Below are 15,056 nucleotides of genomic sequence, written 5' to 3'. Positions count from 1 at the left end.
AGATGTAAGAATTAAAAGATAATTTCAGTTTAAACAGACTTTCAGCTTCATAAGCATGCCAGTAAAATTGTAATAGTTAGCGGGAAGCCTAAATTTAAAGTATTCTGTCTCTTAAAGTTTACTTTTCTATCCTTGATAGAACTCCAAGTTACAGAAAACCTTCCAGTGAAAAGGTGAGGGGTAGCTTCCCACTTTGGGGCAGAAAAAACAGTGATTATTTTCATACTCTTCAGGTTTATCAATGTGTAGAGATTCTTCTGCCTCTGCAGTGGATAATTCTTCAAGGTCTGCATCAGCATCCTGACTACATGGACTTCTGTGGTTCGGTTTCCTGGAAGTTGAAGTCTTTCAAAGGGCTTCTAACTATGTGGAGGGATGTACTGTAAGCTAATACAGCCTTTGGTAACTTTCATATTATTTTCTATCCACCAGTTGGTTTCCACTTGGTTAGTGGTTGCAGTAGGAGACCCAGGTGATGATGGCTAGGAATTATTAAAGTTAGCTGCTGCCTTGGGTACTTCTAACCAGCTTTCCTGAGATACTCTGTCAAACTCAATTCTACACATACCCTGCTCTTGTCTTTTCTCTGGCTTAAAAGTGTGCCAGAAACGAGCTTGGATTTTGGGCAAGTGTACCTGCCTGAAAAACACTAAGCTTAATAGTGATTAGTAAAAGTCTTTGAGTAAGTGTCCTACTAGTTTGCTTCAATGTGGATTGTCATGTTACTTAATTTGGTTTATTGTATCTTAAACTAAATTTTTCTTGCTGCTGAGAGTTTGAGATGGTGAGGCAACATCTATTCCTGATGGTGTGTTATTTCCCAAGAGTCTCTCACACTGCAATCCTTTGCCACGTTTTTAGAGGTCTGTGAAATACGCATTTTCTAGTCTATTTAGCCTTGTGTTACATTGCTTGGGAGGTGAGTAAACTATTGAGTTGATAGTTTGGCTTCTGTATGCTTTCTTTAGTAAGGTGCCTGCCACCAAGCAATGTATTCTATATCATACTTTATCACACCATGTAAATTGTATATTAAAAATAGGTTATTGCATAATCTGTGTGTTGAATGCAGGTTATTTTGAAAAGTTTTGAGATATTTTGTTCAAATAGCTATGATCTAATTGTATATTACATTGAATATTATAATTTAAACACTTAGATACATGCATGAAATATATATGTACTTAGCTCTACATTATTTCAGCATGTTGTTATACTCCCAGCATTCAGTCTTTGAACTTTTATCCATGCAATAAAAATTGTTTCAGTTGTTGCATGTCTTGGCTTTTGCAAAACACTAAGGATGATATTGAGTATGAGTGATTACCATAGTCTGATTTAGTGAAGATGAGCTTTGAACACAGTTATTTACAACAGACTTGATTTAATACTCATCACAACACTGGAAGTTACTGTGCTTTGTTGATGTTAATTCGGTGTGTTTGCAGTGAAATACTCCTGAACCAGTTCAGTGGTTCCTCCTCTTGGCAGAACTAGGTGCTTTTTCCTTCTTGTTTCTTTTAATAGAGAAGAAAAGTTAGACATTGGAGGCTAAAGATGAGAGCTTAAGACTTTACATAGTGATGTAAAAACGTTTTGCCCCAGGATGTATTCTTTAGATGTTTATTTGCATACAGTTATGAATTTAAATGGTATTTGTTCCTTATCTCATGTTTGTATTTCTAAAAATACTCTAACAGGACTATTTTGCATGCAAATGGAATAGTAATATGTATTCATTGCAGTAATTCTGCTATACAACTTAGATTTGAAAAAAGTGTTTTTACCTTGCTTGAAGTAGTTCAGTTTACATATCCGTAATACAGATCTGTGTAGCTTTAAGTGGCAGGCTTCTGGGTTTGGTACCCAAACTAGCTATACATAGTTACAAAAGATGCCATGGCTACCTATTCATTAACTTGCAGTTGACAAACTGAGGAACTAAAACCTGACTTTTAATCATGTTTCTGTCTCTGCATACCCTAGTCAATTGATAGCTCCTCTCAGTGTAAAGATCACTGGACTGCCTGACTTGATCTTGTCTGCCTCGTTAGTCTCTTATTTAAATATAACTCCTGATATTCCTGTTGCTATTTATGTCTTTAATGCATATGTATATTGAAGTGATATGTATAGCAGAAATATAATTAGATCCTACTGATTGCACTGGTTACTGGTAAAACTTCTTGAAGATAAGTTTCTTACAATGGGTCTCGATTGTCTTGTCTTTTAGAGGTGCTTTTCAAAGCAAGAAAGAGCCAGGATATACCTTTATAGGAGAGGAAACTGGCAGCTTGGAAAACTGGTTCTAATTTTGAATAGGTATGAAGCAGCCGTGCTCTGCTTTCCCAAACTGCCTTAAATTAGGTTGAAATACCTATTTCTTACTTTGCTTTTCCTAACGCTTCAATTTTAGATCCCCTGTCAATGAATCCTTCTATTCCTTCAGGGGCTAGTCTGAGGTAGAACTGTGTAACACGAGTGGGCTGTACAATGAACAGTTGAAACTTATGCACAAATTGATATTTTTTTTTTTCCAAGCAAACAGTAATTGCAGTATGTATTTCCAAGAATAGTGTTTTCTGGAGGAGAAGAATATAATTGTAGAGACAGGTGATACTTGGGATCAGTGTAGTAAAAAAAATAGTTTGTTGTTAGAATAAAGACAAGGCAATTCCGAACAGTACTTAAACATGTAACATGTGACACAGGAGTTATGTAGATAGTCTCATTGGTGGTTTCTTTTTAAGAAGGGATCTTCTACTGCCAGTCATTGCTTAGTTATTGACCGGTGTGGATCAGTAAATGGTATGATACAACTGAGTTACATTGCTTGGATTTTTTAACCTTTTTTTATATGGTAGCCTTTTAGTTCAACTTCACGTCTGTTGTAGGTGGACCAAATTTCACAGCTTCTCTGTCTAACCTACGTACATGTGGCACTCCGAGCACTGCTGCTGCTTTTAAGAAAAATAGGCCATTCTTTGTTTTGTCTTCCCTCTCTTACCTTGTTCCTTATCTTCATTCTCTCCTGTTTCATTCCTAAGATTTTCTGCCATTGTTCTCTCTTCTTAATTTTCATATCTTTCACATTCTTCCAAGTTGCATAGCTGGAGATCTTCACTCATCAAGGAAGAAACAAAGGTCATCTAAAAACTGAATGCTTATGAACACAACCTACTATTGCATGAGGCCAAAGAGAAGGCATCATATGCTCAGCTGCTGGAAGTAATACTCAGTCTCTTGGCTTGCCAAATGTATCTTCTGCTTCAGGTGGACTGTGTCTTGACTAGTCATGTCTTTATGTATTGACACAGCAGTTACAGGATTAGTCTCTTCGTTTGCTCTCACATAATCAGGCAATATCTGTGAATGTTCTCTAATTCTACAATACCTTGATTTTTAGGTAGACGGGGATGGGAGATTCTAGTTTGTCTCTTAGAACAGCATCTTTTGTGAGCCAGACTCTGGCTTCAGAGATGTAGTCTGGGTTGATTTTGTATCTTACTAAAGCAGGTTTGCTGCTTAGATAAAAATCCCACTTCAGCTGTCCTGTTCTTCAGCTGTTTGGCCTGTGTGCAATGCAGATGCTTGAAGGAAGGGATTAAGATGCAGTATTAATCTTCAATGCCTTCATGGTATCAGTCATGCAGGGCTTTCCATTAGGCTTTTTTGTGCATTTGAAGTATTAATTGTACTGGCATTGCTTATGAGGCAGTAGGAAGAAAATCTAGAAAAAGAGATGAAGTACTGAAATGGGATCCTTCTGGAGAACCTTCTTATAGTCCTTTTCATCCACTTCTTCCCTGGTCACTGCTTGGTTTCCTAATGTGGAGTCAGCATAAAGCTTTTCTAGAAGGAAGGCTTGTGCATTGGGCCATAGAAATGTCTTGTGAGGGGCTAGGAAATGCAGTTCCTGAGACAGTGAAAGAGTTGTAAGTGTTCTGCGTGGGTTTTGCCTATTTGATGTCACACTCCTGTCTTGTTCTGCTTTGGAGGTTTTTAGGATTGGAATTTGCACAGTAGAGATCTTGCTCTGTCTTGTTCTTAGCTCTTAAAGTAAATTAACTTTTCCCCAAATCCTGTTGCCTTTATCAGGTGATCAAAGATGGGATCTGGATCTTATTGCTCTTAAAGAAGCTGAGGTTCTTGATGCAGGTGGTACTGAAGATATTGTTAATGATCAGCTGATAGTTTCTTTTAAAGCCCTACTTGGAATTGAGTAACTTACTCATAATCCTTAGCAGAAGGAAAATTGTGGAAAAGCAAAGCAACTTCTTTACACTTGGTGGACTTTTGGGACTTCAAGGAACTTAAAACTTGCTTATGAGTGAGTACTTTGTGGTTTAATGCCAGATTGTAAGCTGGAGAAAAGCCTGTATCAGCTGCTAAATGTTTATAGTTTACTGTAGCTTTTGCTAGTTCCGTAGACTGCATTTACTTAGGCTGCTCATTTCTAGAGGGGCATGCGGAATTCAACTGGAGTGGGTCCAAACCTCAGAAATGAACTTCTGTGGGATGGTGGGGTGTTTTGTGGTAAAGAGCACTCATCAGCAGCCCATGGGTAGAGATGGGACTGCTCTAACTGCCCACCTGGGCTCCTGCCTCTGTCTCCAAAGTTCAGTGGTATGAATGTAATAGTACCTAGGTATAGGGTAACAACAGTGCCCATACTAGACTGTAAACTGTCACGTGTTCAACTTCCCTTGTTTTATGACAACAAAATTGTTTGGTCGACTCTTGCTTAGGTCGCCTACATTTTTCTGTTCTCCTTTTGTAATGAAATGCAAGCTGGATAGATAATTTAATCTTGGATGGGTTGTTTGCTTCAATTGCAATTTTTAAGTGTAAAAAGAGGCTTAACAGATAAGCAAAAGGACAAACAAGTGATGGCTTTTGTGGGTGACAGTGTAAAAAATCTCTAACACATATGATAATTTTTTTCAAAACCAGTTTTGAAGATATAAAACTGACATGTAAGCACTTGTAGAAACTGCATGTTTCTTGCCGGAGTGTGAATGGAAAATAAACCAGTGTTCAGCATTTATCTTCAGTTAAGAGGCAACCATAGATTGTAAATAAACTTCAGTGAGTTAAAAGGATGTTGCAGTTGAGGAGCTGCAGTGCGACACGAACCAGCGTTAACTGGAGGACAAATCTTGGATGATTACTTCATTCTCCTGCCAGGTGGGGTGGGATGAATATAATGGTGTTTGTTTAGTGATCAAAATGGGTGATTTGGCATTTGAATTGCAAGCTTGTCTATCATGTTGTTACTGCAGTAAGGTCAAACTATTAAAATACCAACTAATCTAAGCTAAACCCTAGTGTGTGTGTGGGAGCTGGAGTCGGGCAGAGCTCAAGAGCAGTGAACAGCCTCGTGAGAGCTCTGTGCAAGGCTGGTACCTCAGCTGGTTGTGGAGTGGAACAGAAGGAAGGTTAAAGCTTTTATAATCCCTCCTACCCTGTGCTGGGGATTAAAAGATACCTTGTTGTAAAATGAATGTATTTATCATTTAATTTCCTCTCCAGAGAAGGCACCTTGCAAAGGGATAAAATGTTTCCATTAGCACAACCCTTTGCAGAATGTATTGGTTACCTGTTAGGCACCAGGCTATTCCTGTTCCTGCAGGAAAGCTGAGCTAATGCCCAAGTCATGCTGGGGTTTTGCATTCTGTTCAGAGTGAGAAGTCCTGTGTGGGTCAAACGGGGCAGCAGAGATCTAGAGCTGTCTGGAGAAAAGTAGACAAGGGCTTTAAATATTGTTTGCTCATAAACCGGGAATGAGTGGTTTCTATTCTGTTGAAAGAAGGGTAGTTTTGCTGAAGGAAACCCATACTAATATGCTAGCATGTTTGTGGCTGTAATGCATCAGGTGGCGAAGTGCTAATCTTTTGTGGATGAAGAATGATGGCGCTCCCTGTTCAATGCAAGCATTTATGCAGTCCGTATTTGCCTCAATTAAATCTGAAACATATTTGACCTGTTGTGCTTTGCTAAAAATGGCAGAATTTTTTAAAAGCTACTGAAGATGCTTTCTTCACATAAGTTGGTTTAGTATGGAAATTAATCTTACATAGATTTGGAGTTGATGGGATGAGTGTGTAGTTTGTATACTTATAAGCATTTTCTAAAAGTACAAAGTTAATTCTTTTACTGCTGTCTCTAGGTGATATTTTTTTATTACATTTTCAGGGCATCTTGTTGATGCAAGAGAAGTTGATAAGTGAAGTTGTGTGTTTCATATTCTCTATTGACTTGGTTTCAGTGTCCTGCTTTTTCAAAGCTTACTGTAAGGCTGGATATGAAGCTTTAGTTTTCCTGGGACTCGTGTCTTTCGTGGCTACATGATGTGGACAAGTTTTCAAATGCTTTTTAATAAGTGAAGCAAGAGATCCCTCAAAACCTTTAATTTTTCTATTTTTTTTTTTTTTTCTCTTTAAGGTTTGGACCCCATGGAATCCCTGTGACCATATTTCCTAAAAGGGAATACAAGGATAAACCTGAAGCCATGCAGCTCCAAAGTAAACCATTCCAAGATGAGGCACAGGTGAAGTGTGAATCTAATGCTGCAGTCCCTGATGACTCTTCTCTCACACAGCCATCAGAACCTAGCATAGCTAAAAGCCTATGGACTTCTAAACCACCTCCTCTCTTTCATGAGGGAGCGCCATATCCTCCTCCTTTGTTTATCAGGGACACATATAACCAGTCAATACCTCAGCCTCCGCCCCGGAAAATTAAGCGGCCCAAGCGTAAAATGTACAGGGAGGAACCCACTTCTATCATGAATGCTATCAAACTACGACCCCGGCAGGTCTTATGTGACAAGTGCAAAAACAGTGTTGTTGCAGAAAAAAAGGAAATAAAAAAAGGTGGCAATGCAAGTGACTCTTCAAAATATGAGGATAACAAAAAACGAAGAAATGAGAGTGTGACTACTGTGAATAAAAAACTTAAGACTGACCATAAAGTGGATGGAAAAAGCCAAAATGAAAGCCAGAAAAGGAATGCTGTGGTCAAGGTTTCAAATATTGCCCACAGCAGAAGCAGAGTAGTTAAAGTTTCCGCACAAGCAAATACTTCAAAAGCGCAGTTAAATACAAAAAAAGTTCTCCAGAGCAAAAATATGGATCATGCGAAAGCTCGGGAAGTCTTGAAAATGGCCAAAGAAAAGGCACAAAAGAAGCAGAGTGCAACCTCCTCTTCCAAAAATGCACATTCAAAGGTCCACTTCACACGGCGTCTTCAGAACACCAGCTCAGGTTCCCTCCCACCCCGATTGCGTTTAAAGCCACAAAGGTATCGGAATGAAGAAAATGACTCTTCTCTCAAGACAGGACTTGAGAAAATACGGAGTGGCAAGATGGCAACTAAGCCCCAGTCTCGCTGCTCCTCCACCCGCTCAGCAGGTGAGGCCCCTTCAGAAAATCAGAGCCCCTCAGAAGGCCCTGAAGAGGCCAGCAGTGAGGTTCAGGACACAAGTGAAGTGCATGTAACTGTTGATCAGGATGAACACCAGACATTGGGCAAGAGAGGCAGCAAAAGCAATATAACGGTTTACATGACCCTTAATCAAAAGAAATCTGACTCTTCCAGTGCATCAGTTTGTAGTAGCGATAGCACAGATGATTTGAAATCTACCAACTCTGAGTGTAGCTCTACTGAAAGCTTTGATTTTCCTCCAGGCAGCATGCATGCACCTTCCTCCTCCTCCTCCTCTTCAAAGGAAGAGAAAAAGCTCAGTAATTCCTTGAAAACGGAAGTCTTTTCCAAAAATGTCTCTAAATGTGTCACACCAGATGGCAGGACCGTATGTGTAGGGGACATTGTTTGGGCCAAGATTTATGGCTTCCCTTGGTGGCCAGCCCGTATTCTTACCATAACTGTGAGCCGGAAAGATAATGGCCTTTTAGTTCGACAGGAGGCTCGTATCTCATGGTTTGGCTCCACAACAACATCTTTTCTTGCTCTTGCACAACTGTCCCCCTTTTTAGAAAGCTTCCAGTTGCGCTTTAATAAGAAGAGAAAGGGTCTTTACCGCAAGGCCGTCACAGAGGCAGCTAAAGCTGCTAAGCAGCTGACTCCCGAAGTTCGGGCCCTGCTGACACAGTTTGAAACGTGAAACATGGAAAGTAAGGTAGGCAAGAAATCTGGAGGCTCCACAAAATTCATAGCCTAGTTAGAGAAGTACCATGAAGGACTTGCCAAGTCAGAAGTTGCACTCGGTTGACTGCTCTTTTTATACTAAAGTTGTTCCATTTGTAGCGGTTTCTTGACAGTTAAACAAATTGAACATGCAATCAAAATTAGCCTAAAGTAAGGACTTCAGTATTTTTCAAGTGAGAATTTTTTTTAAAGAAAAAAAATAACCTCCTCAAACACCCAATGCATAGGAGCCATAGCCTCAGCTGAAAGGCAGCTTATTTGCAGGGAATTTTTTAGTAGTTTCTACCCAGTATATAACTAGTTGCTGTGTGGCAAAAGGTTAACACAAGGGATGAAAGTAGTAGCTGTGACTTTTTTTTTCTTTCCTTGTTTGAATTAGGTGGCCCATCAGGGAAGTGTAGAAATGTAAGCCTTGTCTAAATGGTCTTTAAAGATTATTTTAAGTAGTCTCTAATGTATTTAGCCTGGCCAGTGCAAATTGGTTCAAAGCATGCTTAAACATCTTAGGCACGCATGCCCCAGTCCACACGGGCCGGTTTAAATGGCGTTAGAAGACTTGCTGAAACTTTCAAGGAAGAAGAATTTGTGTAACTTAAAGACCAGATTAAATGGGGTTTTATCGTAGTGACCACTTAAACACTCAACCTTTCTATGCACATGGGGGCACAAATATAACACTTCAGGGTCTGAGAAGCTGAGAGGGATGCCTGTAGCTCTAAGACAAAGCTGAGAAGTCACTCAGTATTTGGGATCAAGGGCTGTTAATGCTGCATAGGTGTGAATCATAACTTCTGGTCTTTCTTCCTGAAGAAATCTTTCAGGCCATTTGCCTGGAGGTTTAGATTAAGAGAGGCTTTGTTTTGAATGTGTAAATAATTGATTGCTGAAATTGGTCAGATTTTCTCCTGACTGGTTGTTCCTAAATTCTTAGGATACGTCCTAGTAAATTACACTTTGTGAATTGTCAGATGTGTAATTGTTGCATTTTTTGGATGTATCTAACTTCATTTTTTTTTTTTTTTTTTTTTTAATATTTCCGTTTAAGGTATCTGTTTGCAGGTCAGAAAATGAGAATATGTAATTGTGTAATGCTCTGAAATGTAAAAAAACAAACTGTAAATAAAATTGACTAAATCTGAATTATTTGTGTGTGTTTCTCAAAAAGCTTTGGAAAAAAGGAAAAAAAAAAATCCAGGATGTTAGAGTACTTGATCTGTATGCCGGATTTTGAGGACACCCTTTTAAAAAGTCAATTGTCCTTTTTCACCCATTCTTAAAGATAACTGCTTGCCGTAAAGTACTATTGGTATACTTCAGTCTTAATTTTGAGAGTAAGTCATCATCTGTCCCTTTTGTTTCCAGCCTGGCTCTGTGAAGGGCTTTCTGTAAAGTTCATCAAATTTCTCCCTTAATTAGGTTTTGTTCCATATATTTGAATAAAGACTGTGGATAATGTCACTTACACAGTGGGGAAATGTTTTCAGTTTTCTCCCATCTATCAAAATCTGACCAGATCTACTCTCCACTGCAGCTTTTCTTGCATGTCTTTTGCTCAGTGTTGGGGCATTTTCATGCAACTGACTTTACATTTATTATTTTTTTTTCTTCTAGTTTTGGTCCTTACCTGACCATGTGAATTACTGAATTACTGTCTCCTCTCCAACCCACTCCTGTTTCAGCCTTGCAATGCCTTGTGAAGAATCTGTCAGTGTTCATCCCAAAGCAGTTTTCATCCTGTTTTTTCCATAATTGCCCACGTAGGCAATCATGACGCATAAAAACTTAAGCTTAGACTGAAATTAGATTTTAAACAGATGTGAAAATGGGGGCAAGGATTTAACCATCAAACCCTTAAAATCTTTTTAACTTAAATTTCATATATTCATGATACTGTCTGGTCTTTCCAAAGCATTCAGTTTCTTTTTACCTCTTCAAATTATTCTGTTGTGACCACAGAACTATCAGAAGTCTAAAGTGTCCAATACATGGCTGTTCATGTGTACAGTCATCTCTGTTAGGTGCTAATTAAGCTTCCAAATATACCAGCTTTACTTTGTCATTCTAACAATTACCCAAAAACCCCACTGGTCAATGCTTTTTGAATGTGATAAACACACAATAAATTTCATAATGTGAAAAAAGCAATTGGAAAAAAAAAATCCTGTTTCGCTTCAATGTATTCTTTCCTGCAAACAGAAACAGTTACTCATTTACTTAAATAAGCTGTACTTTGTTATTAGAGCAAGACTGCTTTTTGAAGTCCAGAACCCATATAATGTGATTTAGATGTCTACACTAGTTCCTTGAGTTTTAGAAGCTCAAGAGAACTGGTTATAAGTAGTTCTGAGCCAAGCAGTGGTGAAATCAATATTGACATTGTTAACTTTTCTTTAAAGGACCTGGAAGCTTTGTACTCTTATCTCTTATATAGTAAGAGTAGGACTAAAGCATACATAGTCAGTTTGTTCAGGAGTTCACTGGTGAGATGGTAGAGCAACAGGTATGAGAGTGATTTCTTAGATTGTTTTGTCTTAGTTTTGTAGTTGATCTGTCTTTAAGAAGTCTTGAGTTTTGTAGTGAATGTGCGTTATCACCTCAGGCTTAACAGGCCTCAAAACAGAGAGATTTAATTTTTTACACCACCATGTTATGTTAGGTTTCATACTCATCTGTGATTTTCCTTTCACTCTGAAATAGTTAACACTAGATATAACCCAGTTTACAGTGCAAAAAATGTTGGGCTTAATGTAAAGTCTGGTTACATTAAGTAACCTTGGACATAGCAGTATAGATGCTCCTTGGCAATTAGCTTTGTAGACTTAGATAAAACTTAGTGCTGCTTTAGCTGTAAACTGCAAACAAGCCCCATGCTTTTATGTGCCTATGTGCTCCCAACAATGCCTACGCCTTGAGTGTGCACTGCTGGTCTTGCGTTGGATTCACATCTACCATCGCTGTATTAGCCTGACAGTTCGGCTGACTTACCAAATAACTCATGACAGAGCACGCCTGTGTGGTGCCAGGATGGTGCATCTGTGTAATTAAGCTGTGCAACTGTTGCAGGCAGCCTGTGTCTGGAGAGGACAAGCATCAGTAGAAAGAGTGACTGTTAGTTTTCCATCAGCTTAATGTATGAAATTCCAATTTTAAGTTAAGGAAATTCCTCAGTGTAGTTGTTGAATACGTATGGTCTTTCAATTTAGGGGCAAAATGTGATGGATGGTGATGAGTTTATAGCACAAGCTTACTTTTTCTTTGAAGATCTTTAGCTTCAGTTAAAATGTTTTGGGAGAGAGTAGTTATTCCAAAACTTAAAGTTTTCCTTTAACAGGAGTGTTAGAAGGTGTGATTGTTTTATGGTTGAAGCTAGAAACAAATGTTAACTGGTTGTATGTCTCTGAACTAGAGTTCCACAGGAAATTGAACAAATATTTGTTATTTTTCTAATCAGAGTTGTAATTTAATGTCAACACTTAAATGAGATAATCTCCTCTGATTATATGGTGGTGGTGGGTTGGGTTTTTTTTGTTAGGCAGTGCTATCTTTTGTTTGAAACCTACATATCCAACAGGTATATGTTGGTTAGGGTTAGCAGGAGGGGTGTGTTTAGTGGGGGTAATTTTTTTCCAGCATGTTATAAAATACTTCTTTTTAAGTAGTTTCTAAATATGATTAGGTTTGAGAAATACCACAGATGAGGAAGGGGTAAGAGCTGCTGTCTGCATTGCTAGCCTTAGGTTTGTTTCTAGTTAACTCTCAAGTCCTAAAACTGATTTCCATTTATGTCTTTTATAAGCTCTTGCTAAAGCTGTCAGAGAAGAATAGGAACATGAGTTTTGGAAAATAAATCTTAGTAGCTAGTCCTTAGGAGCATTATCATCTGTCCTTATGCATGTTCTGCAGAGTACAGTGGAAAAAATAGAGCTGCCTTCTTGGCTGAAGAATCCTGGAAAGGAGGAGGCTGACAATCACTGAAAGGCTGCTTTAGTTCATCTCCTCTTTATGATTCTAATAAATGCCTGTAGGAATAAGCAAATTCATCTGATGCAGTGGGATTGCTACACTGACTTGTAGGTGAAGACTGTGAACTGGAAGTTGAGGGAGTTTATGCATAAAGGACTGTAAGATGGCCGTGTTTTGTGTTGTAAGCCATTTGGTAAAAGTGTAAGTATACTATTTAAAAACAAACTTGAAAGTTCTACTAACTGCCTTAAAGCTTCTTCTGACGTGACTGTAGGGATCACAGATCATGTTTAACATGAGGACAGGTAGTGGCTGTAGCATTGAAAAGTTTTGCAGTAGCTGTCAAGCTATCTAAAGATCTCTTAGATCCAGGCTTGTGAGATGTGGATGTAAGTATTCAGCTTCAAATTATTCTTAATCTGTAATGGGGAGAAACTTTTGATACGTATCCTTAGCAGTTAAGATGGCATGTTCCTATTCAACATTTATAATACCTCAACTAGTGTTCTTTGTAACAACTTTGTATTTTAAATAGTTCCCTCCTATGGTGTCATCCTATTAGTGTATTTATAGAGTGGGGCCATTTAACTAGATAAAAGATCCCCTTGTAAGATGGCTTTTCTATTCCCTCTCATCTTGCTGGCATTTCCCTGCACCTCTTCTAGTTTGAATTCATCTTTTTCTGACATCGGTGGTAAGAATTGAGGTTTTACAAAACTCTTACTGAATGGCACTGATTTTTCCCTTAGTCAGAAATATCTCTGAGTATCGGGTTTTAATTTTTATATCCTAATAGCAGCTTATATTTTCGTATCATTTACTCATACGTTTCAGTCTTTTTTCCATAACACCTGGGATGTGTATACCAATCCAGACTAATTTAGATTAAGTTATGAATTTTTACCTTAAACTATGACACAACTGCCCTTCTGTGAACACAAGGCAGAATAGCAGTTCCCAGGCATGGCTGTGGAGACAGTGATTTGGTGACTAGCTTGCTATCACACTTTTTCCCTGCACGGTTTTGTTGTCGCTACCAGATTTGGCAGCTGGGATAACTCTCCCTGGGGCAGTGCTGGCAAGCTTAGTGCCAGGTACCGGTTGTTGGAGTGAACTCAAATCCATGGGTCTGGTTTTTTCCCCAAGAAAAAGCAATCAGTGTTCTTGGCATGAAGTAGGATAAGCAGCTGGGTGGAAAATGAATGTCATTGGTAAGATCAGGACTTTCTGAGAAGACCTGGGCCACCTTGCACATCCAGCAGGGAGACAAATGGGAGTAAGAGATGGTCTTGAGCACCCACATAACCTTCTCACATAGTTTCTGTACACACAGGGCTGAAAACTGTGGTTTCCTGTGCTAGTGCCAATGGAGATGTATAGTCCTTGATCTTCTCTACCTACCCACCTACCTGTGGTCCAAAGGGGTAATGTCAACAACACAGGCTGCAGGTATAAGTTGGTGCAAAGAACAAATTGGGATCCCCTGTTTCAAGTTTAAATTTAGGCTTTGCTCATTCAGTGCATGACGAGAAATGGATCTGTGGAATTTACCTGGGCTATGTGTTTGGAAAGTTATTTTCAACATCAGGGCCACGTATGTTTTGAACAACTGTAATGCAGTTCCTATGCCAATGATTTTATTCTTCAGTCCAGAGAAGGAAGAAAGGAGTATTGGAACTGAGAATATACCAGGTCTGTAACTACCTGTGGGATAGGTGCAGAGGCAAAGGGGAAACACGCTCTGTTCAGCTGCGACTATGACAAGAAAGAAAGTTTAAAATTTTAAGACAGGGAGTTAAGGTTGGGCACTAGAATATTTATTCCAGTTATAGTGGAACCCTGGGTTTTGTTTGGAGAGTTGCATAGGTTTTGTAATTACAGTTTTTAAAGAGAATAGATGTGACTAACCTCTGTCAGGAGTGCGTTATGTTCACCCTGCGATTGGGCGTGGGATAGATGAGATGATCTATCCTGACCCTGTCACAGCCCTGTTTTCTGTAATTTTGTTATTAACAATTCTGATTTTGGAAAAATAGAATCTTTGTAGAAATATGCATAAAACGAGGGATTCAGCCTCATGCATTCTGTTCAGACACACAGGAATAACACTTGGTATAGTGGAAGTATGACCTTCAAACAACAGTCTTAGCTTCCACATGTAGTAAAACTGCACTGTGTCTCCTGCTAGGGGCCTCTTCTATGCAAAATCATGTTTGGATAACATCATTTAGATAACACATCAACTTTAAATTTGTGTGGTGTGGGGTTGATTTTTTTACTAGATCTAGGTCAGTTTCATGTTTGCTTACTAATGGTTTTGATGTCAAATATGCAATACAAATAAGAAATATTCTTTTACATGCCAGCCATATGCTATGAATCTGTGATTTGGAAGGCAAGCTGTGTGCTCACTAGCTTTTTATCACTAAAAGATTCTCTAACAAAAACACAGCATAATTGTAGCGACAAAATTGTCTTTGCCTGTTTTTAACAGGTGCATAAAGGGGAAGAGGGTACTTGCTTTATCACTAAAGAATTGCATTTCAAAGCAAATACTTAAATGCTAATTTTGCATCATTTTTTATTTAATAGCATTTAGGATTTTTGTTTGGCTGTAGGAAGCTCTAGCATTTAATTGTACTTCTGCAGTGGTTCAGGATTTTAAAGCAATATTTGATTATTTTTGGAGAAAAAGATATATTTTCTGGAGATTTTTCGATTGTTGAGGGATTTAGAGACCTAATTCTTGATACTGTGTTACACGTTTCAGGGAATTAGGCATGTAAACTGAAGAAAGTGTTACTGCTCTTGGTTTTCCTTGTAGACGAGGCCCTATTGTTGAACATCATCTCAGGCTGTAGAAGAATGCAACAGTTCTGCTTGCTTTTAATACTTCATGATCTGGAAGAGAAACCTATTTCAAC

At 38.7% G+C, this 15,056-nt stretch overlaps 1 protein-coding gene across 3 annotated transcripts in view; it reads left to right on the top strand.

Annotated features, from left to right (window-relative positions):
- Positions 1-15,056, top strand: part of PWWP2A (PWWP domain containing 2A) — a 28,452-nt gene that overhangs the window by 6,592 nt on the left and 6,804 nt on the right. The window contains exons 2-3 of one of the 3 annotated variants that reach the window (XM_030504007.1): positions 6,445-7,412; positions 12,773-13,891. In XM_030504007.1, the coding sequence (XP_030359867.1) occupies positions 6,445-7,412; positions 12,773-12,837 (1,033 nt within the window). In that variant the 3' untranslated portion in view covers positions 12,838-13,891. Of the gene's footprint in view, positions 1-6,444; positions 8,141-12,772; positions 13,892-15,056 lie in introns of those variants that run through there. The other 2 variants (XM_030504008.1, XM_030504006.1) reach the window with 2 other exon arrangements.

The sequence above is a fragment of the Strigops habroptila genome, chromosome 12, assembly GCF_004027225.2.
Source record: "Strigops habroptila isolate Jane chromosome 12, bStrHab1.2.pri, whole genome shotgun sequence".
In the NCBI taxonomy this organism is placed as follows: Eukaryota; Metazoa; Chordata; class Aves; order Psittaciformes; family Psittacidae; genus Strigops; species Strigops habroptila.
The sequence above is the reverse complement of the archived record's forward strand: the minus strand, read 5'-3'. Positions and strand labels throughout refer to the sequence as shown.